Source organism: Papaver somniferum, chromosome 6 (assembly GCF_003573695.1).
Source record: "Papaver somniferum cultivar HN1 chromosome 6, ASM357369v1, whole genome shotgun sequence".
Classification (NCBI taxonomy): Eukaryota; Viridiplantae; Streptophyta; class Magnoliopsida; order Ranunculales; family Papaveraceae; genus Papaver; species Papaver somniferum.
Genome location: NC_039363.1, coordinates 167,909,476 through 167,927,793, shown reverse-complemented (window position 1 = coordinate 167,927,793; position 18,318 = coordinate 167,909,476). Strand labels below are relative to the sequence as shown.

At 38.4% G+C, this 18,318-nt stretch overlaps 4 protein-coding genes across 5 annotated transcripts; 2 read left to right on the top strand and 2 right to left on the bottom strand.

Annotated features, from left to right (window-relative positions):
• Positions 1-239: 239 nt before the first annotated feature.
• LOC113290056 (dnaJ homolog subfamily C member 2-like) lies at positions 240-3,996 on the bottom strand. The gene is made up of 2 exons (XM_026539558.1): positions 3,791-3,996; positions 240-2,748 (listed from the first exon to the last, which is right to left on the bottom strand). Exon 2 carries the CDS (start codon positions 2,621-2,623, stop codon positions 602-604), a length of 2,022 nt encoding a protein of 673 aa, XP_026395343.1. The 5' UTR covers positions 2,624-2,748; positions 3,791-3,996; the 3' UTR covers positions 240-601.
• A 2,380-nt stretch (positions 3,997-6,376) lies between these two features.
• Positions 6,377-10,361, top strand: LOC113286392 (cytochrome c oxidase assembly protein COX15-like). Of its 2 annotated transcripts, none has more exons than XM_026535027.1 (7): positions 6,377-6,672; positions 7,494-7,792; positions 8,133-8,358; positions 8,532-8,777; positions 9,063-9,173; positions 9,519-9,650; positions 9,835-10,361. In XM_026535027.1, the coding sequence occupies exons 1-7, from the start codon at positions 6,472-6,474 to the stop codon at positions 10,024-10,026; spliced, it is 1,407 nt and encodes a 468-aa protein (XP_026390812.1). In that variant the 5' UTR covers positions 6,377-6,471; the 3' UTR covers positions 10,027-10,361. The 2 variants fall into 2 exon arrangements, with proteins under 2 accessions (XP_026390812.1, XP_026390813.1); XM_026535028.1 differs by having other exon boundaries at positions 6,640-6,672; positions 7,517-7,792.
• A 901-nt stretch (positions 10,362-11,262) lies between these two features.
• Positions 11,263-13,400, top strand: LOC113286391 (7-deoxyloganetic acid glucosyltransferase-like). Its single transcript, XM_026535026.1, has 2 exons — positions 11,263-11,991; positions 12,105-13,400. The coding sequence occupies exons 1-2, from the start codon at positions 11,448-11,450 to the stop codon at positions 13,046-13,048; spliced, it is 1,488 nt and encodes a 495-aa protein (XP_026390811.1). The 5' UTR covers positions 11,263-11,447; the 3' UTR covers positions 13,049-13,400.
• Positions 13,401-15,606: 2,206 nt separating this feature from the next.
• On the bottom strand, positions 15,607-16,235 carry LOC113290053 (histone H3.2). Its single transcript, XM_026539557.1, has one exon. It carries the CDS (start codon positions 16,149-16,151, stop codon positions 15,741-15,743), a length of 411 nt encoding a protein of 136 aa, XP_026395342.1. The 5' UTR covers positions 16,152-16,235; the 3' UTR covers positions 15,607-15,740.
• Between the last annotated feature and the right edge of the window lie 2,083 nt (positions 16,236-18,318).

The following is an 18,318-nucleotide window of genomic DNA, read 5'->3' as shown; positions in this document are numbered from 1 at the left end:
ACGTGCACTCTACTTGTAATAATAGTTCACTCAAACAAAGAAAAATAAATAGTACTCTAACTCATCTATTAGAGTCACGAAATTTTACACAAGTCTAACAAAGAGTGGGATATCACGAAGTAGACAAGTGATCCGTTTTTCTTCAGTTCTGGGTAACACCAATGATACTGAAGAGCCATTAAGTGAACCATACGAAACTATTAACCACACAAACACGCAACACAACAAACTATAGATAATGATCATACCAACAAGTTAATCATTCATATGTATTGGTTTCTAATAAACAGAAGAAGGAAAGACAAGAACGAAAAGCTGCCTAATATTTCCTCAATATATTTTCAGCTTAGAAAAAGCTATACCCCTCTTTGTCTAACAATAATTGGATAAGTTAATTGTACGGAGATAGAAACTGCAATCCCCTCCAGCAAAAATAACATATAGACGGTACCAAAATAGTGAATGGCTGGAAACCAGACATGAGAAGGGAGATCTAAATTCGAAAAGAATAATATGAAAGAGATTTGATGATACCGTATTAAGGAGATCGTCACAGTGCCGATGACAATCCATTATACCAAACCAAAACAAGCTAATCAAACTAGTTTTTGTTGTTCCGGAAACTCTCTTTCATCGATGCAACTTTCTTCTTGCACTGAACCACAGTCTTACCTGGAACTGCCGCAGAGATACGTTGCCAACGCTGATTCGTTTCTTTAGTGAACGTTTTCAGAGCCTGAACCAAAGCCCTTTCCTGAACAGCAGACCATGCTTCTCCATTTACGCCGGAAGAGACCCCATTTGAATCTATTTCACTCTCAGAACTTTGCTGGCCTCCATTACTAACACTTGATGACTTTTCAGGACTAACACTTTTGTGACCATTAGCATCTGGACCATTAGTAGGACTACTCACTATCCCTTCAGATTCTTGCCTGGTTGTCAGTGGGGATGCAATTGATGGAGCCGCCTTTCTCTTCTCTAGGAACGAATCGAAGGCTTTTGCTGAGTCGGGTTTCTGGAGAAGTACCGTCTTTGTTGCCTTAAGAATCTCGTCGACGGATCGCCCTGTACCAATGTACTCTGAGATAACCTCCCATCTTCTAGAAGTTCCTTTAGGGAATTTTTGAATTCCTTTCCTTAAGAGTTCAACCTCTTCTTTGCTCCAAGGTTTATCTTTCTTTTCATAGCTTTGTAATGGATTCTCCACCTTGACTTGCACACTTGAACCATTTGGAAGCTGGTTCTTCACCTCTACTTTCTTAATATCAGTCTCGTGATAACCATTTGGTTGCTGGTTCTTCATCTCTACTTTCTTAACATCAATGCACTCCTCATCAGTCCTTCCAAGGGCATCTTTAAGAAGACGGGCACGGCCACACGCTTCTGATTTTTGTTCAAGCTCACTGCAAAGACTCTTTAGCTGATCAATATCAAATGACATGCATAGACTCTCAACATCATCTTCAGTGACCTTATAAGAACGTTCGGAAACCACTACTGCTGAAACAGTACGTAAACGTGCACGCTCTTTACGCAAGAGCTTCTTTTCTTTCTCTTTTATCTTCTTCTGATTCGAAGCAGCCAGAGCAGCTTGCCTATCTTCTTCCTCTTTCCGGAGTCTCTCTTCTTCAGCTGCCCTAGCTGCTTCTTCCTCCTGCAACTTCTTCGCCAAGTACTTAGCTTCCTTCTTTTTCTGTTTCTCTGCTTTTTCTTCCTCCTTTCTCCGCGCAATTCTTGGATCCTTCTTGTAGGCGTTGTCCACAAGAGACCGTACACGTGCATGTTCTTCCTTCCTTGCTTTCTCTCTAAGTTTTGAGTTTTGCCTCTCCATCCATCTCTTATCATCACGAGTCTCGGCTTCCTCGAGATCATACTCATCTGAATGGGGGAACTCCCTCCAGCTCTTAAAGCCGTACCAGAAATCATAAAAACTGTCCACTTCTTTCAGGGGACTGTTTTCTTCACCTAAGGATGGGACTGGTTGGACAACTGACCACCGACCATTCCGCATAAAAGCTGGACCAAATACCTTGAAGAAGTTCTGCGGAGAACAGTCAGCTGGGACTTCATCATCAAATTCATCGGTGGAGTCATAAACCCTTCTCTTGACTGGATCCATCAAGACTTCATAAGCTACCTGGATAGCCTTGAAATGGTTTTCTATATCATCTTTCTTTGCTTCCTTTGCAGCTTCAGTTAGCTCCCCAAGTAGAAGGGAAGCTTGCTTGTCAGGATGATGCTTCAATGCTGTCTCTCTGTAACTCTTTTTTATCTGGTCTTCAGTAGCTAGAAATCGTAGATGCCCCAAACCCAACAAAGCATAGTGGTCCTGCTGATCCTTCCCGCTACCAGGTTTTTTTTTCCCTTTGCTGCTATATGACTCTGAAGATGCGAAATACGACTCGCTTTGATCACTGGACACATTCTGATCATCGGCTTGTACTTCTTTTTCCTCCTTGCCAAAACCACAGAGCAGAAGCGCTGCTGAATGGAATGAATGCCCTGCTGGTTCACGATTTAAGGCTTTTGCAGGAAAAGCATTTGATGAAGCATATATTGGTTGTCCATCAATGAGCTCATTTGAGTAACAAATAAGACGAAGCTTCGGTTGGGTCACCATTGTATTTGCAGTAGAGTCCACTAACCCAACAAAACCCCGCCAACTTCACAATGCCTTCTCAAAACTCAACCCCCGAACAAGTCTAGTCCAATCTTTTTATACGAAAATTGCCCACAAACTCCCAACTGCGTTTATAAGAAAAATCTTCAGTTATACACTCCAACTAAAAATTTAATCATAAAAATATATCTAACAAGAAGAAGAAGAGTGTGAGACGCTGATAAGGACAGTATTCATATGCTTAATAAAGAAATTCAATGAAATGATACCAATATTGATATTAATGGTAAATAAAGGAAACTCCCAATGAACAACTCCAAGTTCTTGGGCTTGCTAAGTGAAAATGCTTCTCCAATTAGGTGTCTTTCCTTTTAATGTTATGAATTTCTATAGAATTGTCAAGCATAAAGCATACAAAATCCTTGACATAAGATGAGATAAGTACACTATAAAAGAAAATCATAAGGGCATTTAACCAGGAACAACAGTTTTCTCTGCATACTAGCAGAAGCAAGATATCTCAACTTAATAAACTAACAAAAACCTAAATCTCACAGCACATAACTTATTCTTAACAACCTCAATCAATATAACCCGATAAGAAAGACCCACAGAACAATTAAAGAAGAAAGATAACTCTCAAGCCCCTGACCTCAATAACAAATCAGAAGAAGCTTTATACAGGAAATAGATGAATGAGAAAAGTTATGACCTTTAAGCAAAATAAAAACTACTGAATAACAAGAAACAAGTGAGATTTTACCCTAAAGTTTTAGTGATCTAAATCACTAAGTGGAGCATGCTCCTGGCTACCAGGATTAACACTAAAACCCCAAATCTCAACCACAAAACAACAAATCACAATCCAAGAAATCAAACAGGAGTCTAATTGGTCCCTCTGCTAAGTTCAGTAAAGTAAATACCTTTCGATGGACAACTAAATCACCAAAAGTAGAAGATTGAAAAAAAAAAAAAAAAAAAAAAAAAAAAAAAAAGAAAACTAGTATCCGAATCTAAGAATATACCAGTTACAAAGAAAGTCTTTGTTCCTAATATTTTCAAAGACTCGCTCAATAATACAATGAACAGATAGGGCGGCATAAGAAATAACTTTGAAAAGTGAAGCTAAGAGATTCAGAAAAGATTTTGTGTGGTTTAGTAACAAACCCTAAAAAACTCGGCTGCTGCTGATGCTGATGCTTCTTCTGCTACTTCCACCCTTAAACCCTAAAATCTGCAAAATTGTTTGTAAATCTCGGCTGTGGCTTCTCTCTCTCTCTCTTCTCTTCTTCTCAACTCAAGTAGTATTTTGTTACTACTACTGGTTGGGTCGTTATACTGAGAGAGAGAAACAACACCAACTCTTCCGTCTTTCTTCTTGTGTGTGTGTGTGTTTTCCCTTTTGGGTTTATAACCTACTTGTGACTCATTCCTGCTTAAATGACATTTTTACCCCTTAAAATAACTGTTTTTTACAAAATTAATACTAGCTTTAAACCCTATGCGCCGGGTGATATGAGGCGCCATGCCTTGCTTTGTTTCTCCCCCTAAACCCTAAAAAATCAAAAAGTCATCGAAATTCACTTAATTATGGTACGACTCTGACGGTTCAGGTCAAAACCAGCGGTTTTTGGTCAAACTCGATTCAGTCTTCCGGGTCAAATCGCTCAGTCGTACGAGCCAACAAACCAGTACCAAAGTTTGAATAAAGAAATGGTCTAAAACCCGACACGAAGCCTGGAGAAGGCTTAAACGTTAAACCCTATAAAAGTTCAGTTCTCTGTTGCTGATCTCACACTCCTTCCTCCTCCTCCTCCAATTGACCTTCAATCGAACCCTGAACTGAAGGGATGTTAATCTCTCTTCCTCTCTATGCAATCCATTGCTAATTTATTTATTTTCTTGAAGTTCTTGTGAGAAATGAGTTCAATGTATAAACACTCGAATTAATCCAACATTTATGATGAATGATTTCAGATTGCAAATAAGTTTAATCATCATCTCAACTTTTCTCATCGAAATTCCAAAAATTATGACGAGTAATTTCAGAATGTATTGTTCTGAGTGGTTGTGATTTTGATTACTCATCCCACTAGTCCTCTTTTTTTTTTCTTTTCTTTTGTTGATATATTGAGTCATCAAGTACTATGATATTGGGTACATAAGGAGTTTAGGCTTTCTAGTTGTAGAATTTGATATTGTATTTTTTACTTGAGGTTGAGGTAGATTTTTCTCTGACTTAGAATTTTAATGCTCTTAGAGCAACCACAGTCATGAGACGGACCAAATACCAAAAGCCAGACTAAAAGCCAAAAAAAATTTGGTATTCTGGGTGTTCAAGCGCAATGGGGGACGACCAAAATTTGGTGAAGCGTAACTTATACGAACGCTTGGTGCAGACGGAACTTATACTCACGTTTCTTGACAGAGCGTTCTTTAAAATATGCGTCTGAATGAAACGGAGTTATTACGTGCGCCTGATTGAGGCGTAGGTATAGTTCACGCCTAACATGGGACGGCGATGGGAAGTGCGTCTACTGGGACGGAGAAGTTATGTGCGTCTGATACATACGGAGATAGAAAGTGCGTATGACTCGGGCGGACATAGAAGGTGCGTCTGGGTAGGGCGGATATGGAAGGTGCGTCTGTGTTGGGCGGACATAGAAAGTGTGTCTAGTTCAGGCGTAGATGGATAGAAGTCCAAGTACGTTTCGGTTTACAAGGCAGGACGTCTAGTTCAGGCGTCTGTGTTGGTGGTTAGATTTCAGATAGATACTTTTTCCTTTCTTCTTTTTTAACTAGTCTAAAAACGATTAATCGTGTTAATGCAGCTTCATACATCACGAATTTGCATGTTTCGTTCCCTTTAGGAGATAGGGTACTCTTAAATATTAATCCTCTAGCTTGCCAATTAGTTATAGACTCCATATTGTCCGTTCCCTTTAGGAGATAGGGTACTCTTAAATATTAATCCTCTAGCTTGCCAATTAGTTATAGACTCCATATTGAGGGTTGCTGTTCTGTGGATCATGATCTACTTCTTGCGCTGGCAAGTTAAAGCAAGAATGTTACTTCGTCACGAGCAAACTGTTGTCAAATTCGCATAACCACCATCATCCACTGTGAATTATATAACAGTATGGGATGCTTAAATGTTAGCTCTGTCTTCATCTGATGAATGGTGGATGTATATTGCGTCAATCTGGCATTTACACTCATCTGATATGGGGGATGTATATGGCATCAATCTGGCATTTGCACTTTCTATATAATCTCAGCATCGTGGATTTAGAAATCACCAGAATCATCTCATAGCATCATATTCAATACAGAATGCGCTTTGTTTATTCTGCCAAATAAGTAGATATCTCCTATAAGTTAGCACTATAGGGTGTTGACACTTAACATGGTAGCCTTTCTAAAAATGGATATGCGAATTTGAGGGAAAAACTGAGAAATCCATTTAGAAACAAGTAGAGAGAGTTTTAACTGTATCTTGTGCTAGTGAGTCTCGTTTTGAATCAAATTGTACGTGACACGGAAATGACTACAACCAGTTGTAGGCCTTCGTTAACAGAGATGAGATATTGAAATGCTAAAAAAAGGGATCGCCTGCGGGTTTTTTTAAATCTTAGTTAACAAATTAGTCAAATATTTATGCAATGATTTTTACATAATTAGCTTTTGTTTTTGAATGACACCGTTGTGGTCTGTTTATCTGTTCTAATCAATGAAGTGTTATTGCAGGTGCAGGTAAGTGCTGCTACTTCAGTAATTATCTACAGACAAAATACAATCTTCAGTTAAACCCTTAAAATTCAACAAATTTCTGAGAGAGAGGTGTAGAGATGTTTCGGAGCAAGTTGACCTGTCTTCTTCGAAGAAATAAAACTGTTAACCCATTCTCAAACGTTGGAACCTCCTCTTCTGCGTCTAGGGTGTCAAATGAACCTTTTCGTCTCTCTCACATCTTATTATTCTCATCTAAAACCTCATGTACATCTTTCACCAGAAATGCCGCTTTCTATGGCTTCAGATCCCTTCACAAGGTTTGAATTATTTCTCTGTATGGACACACATTCTGATTTTGTTATATTTGCAAGTGATGTGAATTATTCTTTTTTATTGGGTGCTTAGGGTCTGGGTTTTAATTTAATATCTGGATACTACTCTAACTATTGTCACTCATACATTAGACCATTTAAGCTCCACCTGTGTAGGTTAATGGACTTCAATATGCAAACACTAGAAAATCTACATTCAGTATTGTGGCTTTTGCATAGCCTTGACCATATGTCATTTATGATGCTCAATGCGGTCAGTAGTTAGTCAAGTACAACCAAACACTAAACTGGACCAACTTCATTTTACGTAAACCTAGATTATCAAAAATACTCAGTACTCAACGCAAACTATCCTATAGATTTTTATCGGGATACCTATCTTTTCTTCAAAAGTGGTTTTTTTTTGTTTGATGCACAAGCGCTGTGTTAGTCATTGTGAAATCACAGTTGACATGAACTAGGTTCCTTTAAATTTCATTGTTTGGCTGCAATCACGTTGGTTATTTGTAGATAGGTGTGTTTTTCAACATTTAAATTGAGTTTGTAGTATTGTTTACCTTACATGCTTAAAGAGATGCTAGCCAAATACTCGTTAAGAGAGTACAACAGTGCATTCCTCCTGATCCTTTCTGTTTCACATAGCACCCATATGTCCTGTTTAACCTTGCTTAGGTTTCCGTCTCTAGGATGAGGAGTTGCAACATGTTCTGTTCTAAAATAGTAGCTTGCTCGCGCTCATAGTTTTACAAGTTTATTACTTTCTTAGCAGACGTTCTGAAATCTTTAAGACATTAATGTGCTTTCAGGGATTTTCTTTTCCATCTTCCAGGAGAATGTGCGCAGCTGCTTCTATCTCTCCTTCAGCTAAGGAAGGAGTAAAGTTTCTAGTAACTGCAGGACCTCATGCTCAGAAAATGGTTGGGATTTGGCTTTTTGGCTCTGCTGCTTGGGTGTTTAGTATGGTGATACTTGGTGGGGTTACACGACTGACCCGCTCCGGTTTATCTATGACTGACTGGAAATTCACTGGTGGTCTCCCTCCTATATCTGACGAAGAATGGCTGGTTGAATTTGAAAAATATAAGCAGTCCCCTGAATATAAGCGGTTAGTCTTGCCATTGCCATTTTTTATCTTCTTTTTTTTTTTCAATCTAGCGATGCAAATGAAACCTTTGTTCCTGTGAGTTGCAGCTGATACGTTTATACTTTTTTCCCCTTCAAAGAAATTTGTATTTTTGTTTGTTTTAACCCTCCACTATTTATTTGTATGTAGAGTATTTCTTGTCAAAAGTAGCTTTGTATTTAATAAAAATAAATTAGAATACATATGGGTAATCCATTCTTGAGTTGTATAATTTCACGAGATTGACTATGGGATGTCATGCTATGTGACTATGTCAAGTGGAACTAAGAGATTAGATATCTTCTTGTTTGACAATCTGCAGAGTAAACAAAGGGATGAATGTTGAAGATTTTAAATTTATATATTGGATGGAATACGCCCATCGTATGTGGGGAAGGGGTTTGGGTATCATGTTTGCTCTCCCATTTTCTTATTTTGTTCGTAAAGGATACATGACTGTCCAACTTGGTGTGAGACTCTCAGCACTATTTGCACTTGGTGCGGGGCAGGGATTAATTGGCTGGTGGATGGTTAAAAGTGGTTTAGAGGTAAGAAGCATCATCCAGAACAGAGTTGAAGTGACTTAGTGTCTTTTATTTTATCTGCTTTTTTTCTTTCTGTTGCACTGATAAGTTGGCACTACCTTTACTGTTGTAGCTAATCAGTGTTCTGGCATTGACTGTTAGCTCGTGGAAGTAACAAATTGTACCTGTTTATGTAGGAACCTACTTCTGAATATGTGCATCCACGAGTGAGCCCTTACCGCCTTGCAGCTCATCTTACGTCAGCATTTGGTATTTATTGTGGCCTTCTCTGGACTGCTCTATCAGTTGTCATGCCTGAACCACCTAGTGATACTGTAGCTTGGGTTCGTGGGGCTGCTAAAATTAGGAGACTTGCCATCCCTGTAAGCTTTGTTGTTGGAATTACTGCGATTTCAGGAGCTTTTGTTGCAGGGAACGATGCGGTACGTAGCATGTTCTGGTTCCATCATTTGTAACTGTATGATGGATAAATCTGAGAGAGATTGCTCATAAGGGGTACCAATTTGCTTGGGGTGTACCAAAGTACATATAAGACAACATTTTTTGCCTTTGGGTTTGTACACCCCAAGCAAATTGGTACCCTCTACTAGCAGCCTTGCAAAAACATGCCAACTTAATAAATTCTTCTTTCCAGCTGAGACTTCTGATTACTCAATTTGTTTGCTTGTTTTAAACGGGTAAACTCATGCTTGATTGTCGTTTGGCAGGGTCATGCTTTTAACACTTTCCCCAAGATGGGCGATACATGGATTCCAGAGGATATCTTGAGTATGGAACCAATAATGCGCAACTTTTTTGAGAACACTGCTACTGTGCAGGTAACTCTTCCTTTGCGTCAGTCATGAAATATGATACTTGTATTACATTGTCATTTCTGTTGCCTGTTTGTGCTTCATCTGTGCATATCGTTTCTGAGCTGATTACATTGAGTCAGGCCTATCTGATTGTATAATTTTTATAGATTATTAGAACCAATTGATATAACAGACTCTCGAAGCTTCTTCTTTAACAGTGTAATACATAATTGTACAGGGAAAGTGTTGGTGAATAATAGAAAGAGGATATTGTACACTGATGTCTCTTAAAATAAAAACAGTACACTTTTACCAGTCTTAAGTTTGCTTTTTTGTTTTCTAATTCATTTCTTGTATGAAATTTTACAGTTCGATCACCGTATTCTTGCAACTGCAACGTTGCTATCAATTGGTGGCTTATGGTGGGCTACACGAAAACTGGACATGCATCCTGCTATACGCTCATTAGTTGGGAGCACGGTGGGTATGGCAGCTCTTCAGGTAACTATCTATCTTTATTTGATCTTGTATTGTTTGTTTTGTGGTTTCTTCCTCTAAATGCCATTATTAGCCATCGTTATAGCCTTGATAATTTTATATATCAGAAAACCTAAAATAGCGTTGATAATTTCGGAAGTAGGCCAATTTTAGTGGTTATAATATTCTATTGAGGTAATTGCTGCAGGTCACTTTGGGAATATCAACACTTCTATCATATGTTCCAGTCTCACTTGGTACTGCCCATCAAGCTGGAGCATTGACTCTGTTAACACTTATGATATTATTGAGCCATACAGTTAGAAAGCCATCTCCAATCCTTCTAAAATCTTTAAGTTCTTCAGTTGCAAGGACAGCTAGTAATGTCATCAAGTCATAGTTTCTGTTTCCTGTGAAATTATTCATAATTTTGTTATAGCAGTTCGGAATGTGATCTAGCTTCATAAATTTTTCGATATCTCAGTAATCAACCCACTGATTGTATATTATACGAGAGAATAGTTTTCTTCTTTTTAACCCTCGTCTTGGGTTTCATATATGTAATAAGGGATTTTTGTCCCAATTGCTTAATTTTTTTCCGGTAGGATCCAGGCTACTCATTTGGATACCGACTGGTAATTCGACTATCGTTTGGGCAACAACAGCGATGATCCTTGTAATCCTCATGTTATTGATGAGCCTGTAATCCACACATTATTAATACGAATTCCATGTCACGTTGCAAGTTACATTGTCTAGACTTCCACATACTACTGTATGGATGTAAGTCTAAAAAAATAGATTTCACACAAAGCTGGACAACACCAAAACAATTGAGCAAAAATTAGATCTAGTGTTTGTCAACTGCACAAGACTGAAACTGAAACAAGATCCTAAAGCCTGGCACTCAAGGTTAGCATGTGTATTGATCTTAGTAAAGAAGGTGCCTCTTAACCTTATGTTGTCTGTCATTAGATGCTTGATATATTTTCATCTGTAAAGCAAAGTTATAATGCGAAGTCTCCTTGTGAAATTTAATGCAAAGATTATGTAAAGTTAATGCGGAGAATCTGTAAAATTGATTATGGGGTTATACGTATGTGGTAAAATTTGTGATGCTTTGCTTATGAACTATCTCCAATGGTGGGGGTCATATTTTTAAGATTTGTTATTTTGAATAATAATAAAATTGATTCTCTTTTTTTTATTGGTTTAGAAAATTTTATTTAAAGATAAAAATTTAAAATATAATTAAAAAGATGACATCGAGGTCATTCCCAAGATCTAGATAAGACTTTCTCTAAGACCTCCGTATTTATTTTGACACCCTTCCTAATTAATAGTACCTACTGTTGGAGATACATTTTATGTAAATGAGGGTCTAAAATCCTATGTGTCATAAGAAAATAAATTTTTTACCCTCTATTGGAGATACTCTAAGCATAGATAGAGTTCGTTTTATGTTAATATGGCAAGACATGTGTCGCTATTTTATTTGTGGGCACAGAGGGCACACGGTGGTTTTGGCACAGAGGATCTGCACCCCTCCTTGAAACTTCACCTACAACATTGAAATCGAACTATTAAATTTCACATGTTAGTTACACCATCTATCTAAAAAAAATTAAATCCCAAAGCCACTACACAATCAAGAATTTGAGAACAGAAGAAATGAAACACCAGAAGTAGTCCAAAACAGAAATCCACAACTGTAGAATCAAAGGGCATCACATAGAAATCTCAACGGAAGACCCAATTCGCAGAACACCATTTCAATCAAACCCAAATTTCAAAATTCAGTGTCAACCAAAATCAAGAATCATGGCTGAAAGTAAACCATTGATACCATCGACACCACCTCATGTACTCATCTTCCCGTTTCCTATACAAGGCCATATCAACTCTATGCTTAAGTTAGCCGAAATTCTCTGCATCTCCGGAATCAACGTGACCTTTGTCAACACCCAGCAGAATCACTCGCGTCTACTTACTCTTGGCAATGTTCAATCCCGTTTCAGCCAATTTCCGGGCTTCGGTTTTGAAACAGTGCCGGACGGTCTTTCTGAGGATCAACATCACTCTTCTGGATTCACTAGTCATCAAGACTTCGTTAAGGATGGGATTCATCGGATGCACAACGTTACCAGACCAGCTTTTCGAGAATTACTCATTTCAGATCGATTTAAGCTTGCCGTTCGGGGGCCAGTTTCTTGTATCATAACAGATGGTATGTCGGGTTTTGCAATTGATGTTGCTCAGGAGCTGGAAATTCCATCCATTTCATTCCGTACCGTCAGTGCCTGCTGTATCTGGATTTATCTGTGCTTCCCAAAACTGGTAGAAAATGGTGACATGCCATTCAAAGGTATGTATTCAGTTTCCATTTTTTTGTACATAAAATTGTTCACAACTGTCGCATATTTTGTTTGAAAAATTGTTCAAAGTTGTCGCATAGTGATCATTTGTTATCGGTTACAGTCGAAGATATGGATCGGTTGGTGAGGAGTGTCCCAGAGATGGAAAGCTTTCTCCGGTGTAGAGATCTACCAAGTTTCTTTAGACCTACAGAAGCCAACCATCCTGGTCTAGATTTTATCAATAGAGAAACATCCCATTCAATGGGAGCTACAGCTCACATAGTTAACACATTCGACGATATTGAAGCTCCAATTCTAGCGCAAATGAGATCTTACTGGCCAAATCTATACGCAATTGGTCCTCTTAATGCACTGTTGAATGCCCTAAGAAGTAGAACTACTACTAAAGTTTCTTCTTCATTACCTGTATCCTCAAATGCTAGTTTGTACCCGGAAGACGGAAGTTGCATGACTTGGCTCGATAAACAGCCAGATAAATCAGTGGTTTATGTTAGCTTCGGTAGCATTGCGATGGTGACCCCGGAGCAATGGGTGGAGATATGGTATGGACTAGTCAATAGCAGTCATAGATTTCTGTGGGTTAGACGTCCTGATTGGATTCTTGCCAAAGATGGCCAGGAAAGTCAGATACAGGCGGAGCTGGTTGAGGCAACGAAAGAGAGAGGTTATGTGGTGAGTTGGGCACCGCAAGAGGAGGTGTTGAATCATCCAGCTGTTGGTGGATTTTTTACTCACAGCGGATGGAATTCGACTCTGGAAAGCATGGTTGCTGGTGTACCCATGGTTTGCTGGCCTCATTTGGGGGATCAACAGGTAAACAGCAGGTATGTAAGTGAAGTATGGAAAATTGGAATGGACATGAAAGATAATTGTAACAGGCTAACAGTGGAGAAGCTGATTAGGGAGATGATGGGTGATAAGAGAGAAGAGTTGATGAAATCAGCAGTGAAGGTCGCGGAGATGGCACGTAAGAGTGTTAGTCATGATGGGTCATCTTATCGCAACTATGAAGCTTTGCTTGAATTCATAAGGAAGTCGCGTTAAAACTTCGGTGAATGATCTGTTATGCAAGATCAATTGCTGGCGTCCAATAAACAGTCTCAATATTATAAGCTAGCTTAGTTGATAGTTTCTGGTCATGGTGCATTACTGCTGGTAGAATAGTTTCTGGTCATGGTGTCATTCAGTTTGAGTTAGTGTGGCTGGAGAGTTTCCCCTTTAACACCAGGGTGCATTAGGCTGTGCTTCCTGTTTTTCTTTTCTGGTGACTGAAATGAACTCATCTGATTTATCTCTTCCGTATTTTAATCTGATTTATCTCAGGCTCTGAGGCAATGTAGTTAATATCGGATATCGGTTTATCTCGGCCAGGACCGATACACTGGTACGACTTTATATCGGGGATATTATCATTCAAATATCGGTATAATATCGGTTCCAAATTTAGTGACTATAATTTTATAGTACCATCAATTTTATCAAAAAACACAAGAGTAACTTCAATAACTTTAAAGTTCACTACCTAAAATGATAAATAAACAAGTTCTAACTAGAAAAAGGAGAGTAACTTCAACAACTTAAAAGTTTACTGCCTAAAATGGTAATTAAACAAGTTAAAAGTTCAAACCAAAAACAGGAGAGTAATTTCAACAACTTTAAAGTTTACTACCTAAAATGGTAATTAAACAAGGATATTACAGTCTTATTCAAAATCATATATACGAGCCACTATTGATATCATCATCTTCAGTAACTCCATTAGCTCCATCAAGTAGTCCATAATCTGTGTCTAGCATCGATTCATCAGTATCATATCCATCATACTCAGAGTCGGTTGGATAAGTAGACTTACTTCGAGAGCTACATGCACCTCTACTACCAACTGGCCGACTTTCTTCACCAAGAATATCTTGCAAATCATCCAAAGTTACATTATCACCTTCTACCGCCAAGTCTTCCAAGTTCTGTGGATCCAACCATTCATCATTTTCATCATGCTCATCAAGAAAAATAGGATCACGAAATATCCCCGATATATCGGCCGATACGGCTAATATCGGACGATATTATCGTCAAGATATTGTATCGCCGATACAATGCTTATCCTACCGCTCCAATGCCGATATCCGAAATATCCCCGATATATCGGCCGATACGGCCGATATTGACTACACTGCTCTGAGGTGCTACTAAACCTCACTAAAAAGAGCAAGTATTCTCATCAGGCGTCTAGCCTACTAGAACTAGGGGTGTAAATAATACCCGAAAATATTCGGCCTGCCTGTACCAGCCCGAGCCCGCCTGTATCCGAAGTAGCCCAAAGCCTGTTATGGCCCGTCATGGGCCACCCGACCTGGCCTGGATTAATTTATTGGACGGTCTCGGGCTTTTATGCAGATGCAAGTATGCAAACGATATATGTTCTTCAACACTTTATGCTAAAAAAGGTTCTATAATGCTACCAATGGTGTTGATAAATAGTGTGACTGCAAATGTATCGTAACCGAAGGTAATGCAGTATCACCTGGAAATCATCAAGGGCTTATCGAGTAGTATATTTTCTCTTGTAAAATCTAAGAAGTTTGGCCAATATGGAGCGCAATTTCTAAATGAGTATACTGTATACTGGCATCATGATAAAAGAACTAGACTTCTGTATACAAGAAGAGCAAAACAGATCAACTTCCCTATATCTACCAGTACTTTAGTTGATTGAAAGTCAATTATAGCACAAACTGGAGTACTGAACTTAAGCATCGGAACTTATTGTACTAGAGCAATAGCAAAGTTAGAAGACCTACCTACTAACACATCTCATATGAACAACCCATAACCATGATTCTTTCAAAGTGCAGATTCTACATTAATGAACTATTTCTAAGGTTCTTTGAAGCTAGAACTTCATATACACAGCCTTTTTTCAGAGCTGGATGGATGATACAGTACATCCAAGTACAAACTCAAAAAGCAGCTGATAAATTTAGAAAGAAATGGACAATGAAAACATAGTAAATTTTGACATTGGTTAAGAATTGTACTAGACCCAAAATGATGAAAAATGTAATTCAAATACTGCCATAAACACCATTGCTCACATTCTGTCAAACCAATGGATATGAAAGATGAAATACATTATGCTTGCAAACCAATAGGTAATGTTGGGTTACCTATAATGCTGTAAATTGGGATTGAAAAGTGAAAAGCAGCAGCACATCCCCACCAGGAATAAGCTTTTGTCCTGCACATTACATTCACCTCACCAGCAATGAGAAGAGGGTTTCATACTTTCATGGACCACCAACACGTTCTCCTCTGATTCTAGAGTTTAACATTGTTCAGCTGACCCGTTACCAATCACTTGAACTGCCAAGAGATTGCAGCAACAGGTCTAGCATATGCATATCAAGCAGAAATGGCAGGTCGTGGTGTAATAATGTACAAGCAATGAAGATCAGGTTAAGAAGACATTATATACGTATGATTTAGGGTTTCAATCCAATTAAACTTAGGAATTCAATCCAATTGGAAATTGGGAGTTAATTCAATCGAAATTAGGGTTTCAAGAAAAGGATGAAATCAGACTGCACTACATTATAATTTTTAAGAAAAAATAGAGCACTGAGAATAATGTATTCCATTAGATCAATCAAATCAGAACATAGAGAGTTCCAACATCCCAAAATAAAAAGACACAGTTCCTAAATCTCCAACACATTTACACAGAAATTAGAGATTATCAAGCTCGTTCACCTCTGATTCTCCTGGCAAGTTGAATATCCTTAGGCATAATAGTAACCCTTTTAGCATGAATAGCACATAAATTAGTATCTTCGAACAAACCAACAAGATAAGCTTCTGCTGCTTCCTGTAGTGCTGCAACTGCTGAACTCTGAAACCTCAAATCAGTTTTGAAATCTTGAGCGATTTCACGAACTAATCTTTGAAACGGTAGTTTACGGATTAACAACTCGGTACTCTTTTGGTATTTCCTGATTTCACGAAGAGCAACAGTTCCTGGCCTGAATCTGTGAGGTTTCTTCACTCCTCCGGTTGCTGGTGCTGATTTCCGAGCTGCTTTTGTTGCTAATTGCTTCCTTGGGGCTTTTCCTCCTGTTGATTTCCTAGCAGTTTGCTTGGTACGAGCCATTGCTGGAGATGAAAGTTGCACAGATCTGATAAAGTGTGGTTTCAGAGAGAAATGTAAAGATTGATTTGTGAGGAAGAAGGATTTGGGATTGGGGATTTATAGAGAGAGAACAATGTTTTGGGCGAGATTGGGAGATTTTATCAACGGTTGAAAATGAATTGAAAATTTTCATACGGATTATGGGTTTTTAGCTATTTGCTGTTTTTAATGGTTTAAAAAGTGTCATACGGATTGGGGGATTGAGTTTTGTTATCAACGGCTGATGGAGGAATTGAGCTATGTTATCAACGTCTAATATTGGTTATAAGGTGTCATACGGATTGTGGATTTTAGGTGAATTATTGTTTTTCTAGAGGAGTTGTAAAGTGAAAATTTCAAAGTGACATTTGTCGGAGAGAAATTGTAGTGTCGTGATATTTTACCTGGCGTTTTTAGGGGCCACCCCAAAGGATTTAGGGGCCACCCCAAAGGATTTAGGGGCCATCAATTTATACCCAGCCAAAGACTCTAGTTAAGGGGTACCCTATATGATATTGAAGTTACATAAATGCCCTTCTGGTAAAACTGTATAAAAACCAAATCAAAAACAATTCTACTCATTTCAACTCTTCTTCTTCCAGTTTCATATTATCTTCCGATTGTGGAAGAAAAAAAAAATTTCCTCGTTCAACCGAAACATCGCCGCGAATCGTAAAATCAAAACATCGTCGATTCGATTATAAAACAATGGATAAGAGAAATGAAACCCACAGACCTAGAACCAAAAATGTTGCTCGGGGTATCGATCCAAACATTGGAATTTTAGTAAGAAATAAAGAAAATCTTGCTGCAAATGAAGAAGAACGCGAAGAAGAAGTACCCGGCAATGTAGTCGGTGGTGGCGATTCCGAGACTCAAACACTTCGTCAACTTCAAATGGCCCCAATTAGGTAAGAATCTATCATTTTTGGGGTTTATTTCGCTTTAATTCGTCGAATCGAGAAAAAAAATTTCTAGGGTTTTCGGTTATTTATCCAGATTCGGACGATATGCATGCTCATTTACTTCCGAATGTAGTCGTGTTCTTCATTTTTCAAGAACATCGACAGTATTCGGGAGAAAGATTTGATGATTATCTGCCGAATATTGGTGGCCATATCTTCCTGGATACAAACTGCTAATAATCGGTAGTTTAATGAATTTTTTGGCTACCGAATATATTTAAGTAGACACAAAGTATTCGGAAGAACACTCACTACCGAATGTATATATTGAAAAAATCTCAAAATTTATGATATAGGAAAAATCCCATTTTGGGGCCAGTATTTATTCGGAAGACAATATAATGTTTTATACCTCCGATTGTGTGGGATAAAATTTTAGAGTTTCTGAACTCCAGTTGATGAATATTCGGTTGTAAACGTGTTTAGTTATATTCCGATTGTTTTTCATTCGAAAAAAATATGTGTCTTCTTACTTCCGAATTTGTACATTCGGGTTATAGAGGTGCACTTTTTCTTCCGATTGTGTAGGATGAAAATTTACAGCTTCTGAACTCCAATTGATGTATATTCGGTTGCAAATATGTTTAGTTAGCTTCCGATTGTTTTGTATTCGGGAACAATATGTGTCTTCTTACGTCCGAATGTGTACATTCGGGTTATATTTCCATACTTTGTCTTCCGATTGTATAGTTTGTAAATATTGTTCCTTTCTTTGTTGTTTATACAAAGTCGAGAAGGGAGGAAGAAAGTGACAGCTAGTGCTAGGAGGGAAAGGAGTGCCAAAGATAATTCAGGTGCTCAACAAAGCGAACAAGAACAAAGCAGTCAACAAGGATTGCAACCAACTGTTGAACAACAAGGCAGTGAACAAGGGGTGCGACCAAGTGTTGAACAAGCCGCTCAACAAAGTGCAGGACTAAGTGTTGAACCAGTTGATCCAGTGGCAAGAGTAGAAGAAGAAGGACAACCAAGTGGTACCCAAAAATCCAAAAAAGGAAAAGATGTTGTAAGGAAGGATATTGCTAAGAAAGCATCACATCTTGTCCCTCAGCACTTGAAGAAGAAGGGTATTCCAGCAGGCACAATCCTTGGACTACCAGCGGATGGAGGAAAATTGCTATTTGGATACAAAGACTCATGGGCCAGAGAAATATATGAAACCGAGGTAATAAAATTACTATTTT

Bases quoted from the DNA above. Each gene is read 5' to 3' on its own strand.
- LOC113290056 (XM_026539558.1), bottom strand. From the start codon at position 2,623: ATGGTGACCCAACCGAAGCTTCGTCTTATTTGTTACTCAAATGAGCTC.
- LOC113286392 (XM_026535027.1), top strand. From the start codon at position 6,472: ATGTTTCGGAGCAAGTTGACCTGTCTTCTTCGAAGAAATAAAACTGTT. The intron at 8,778-9,062 runs GTACGTAGCATG...GTCGTTTGGCAG, and splicing joins TTGTTGCAGGGAACGATGCG to GGTCATGCTTTTAACACTTT. The intron at 9,651-9,834 runs GTAACTATCTAT...TAATTGCTGCAG, and splicing joins TGGGTATGGCAGCTCTTCAG to GTCACTTTGGGAATATCAAC.
- LOC113286391 (XM_026535026.1), top strand. From the start codon at position 11,448: ATGGCTGAAAGTAAACCATTGATACCATCGACACCACCTCATGTACTC. The intron at 11,992-12,104 runs GTATGTATTCAG...TATCGGTTACAG, and splicing joins TGGTGACATGCCATTCAAAG to TCGAAGATATGGATCGGTTG.
- LOC113290053 (XM_026539557.1), bottom strand. From the start codon at position 16,151: ATGGCTCGTACCAAGCAAACTGCTAGGAAATCAACAGGAGGAAAAGCC.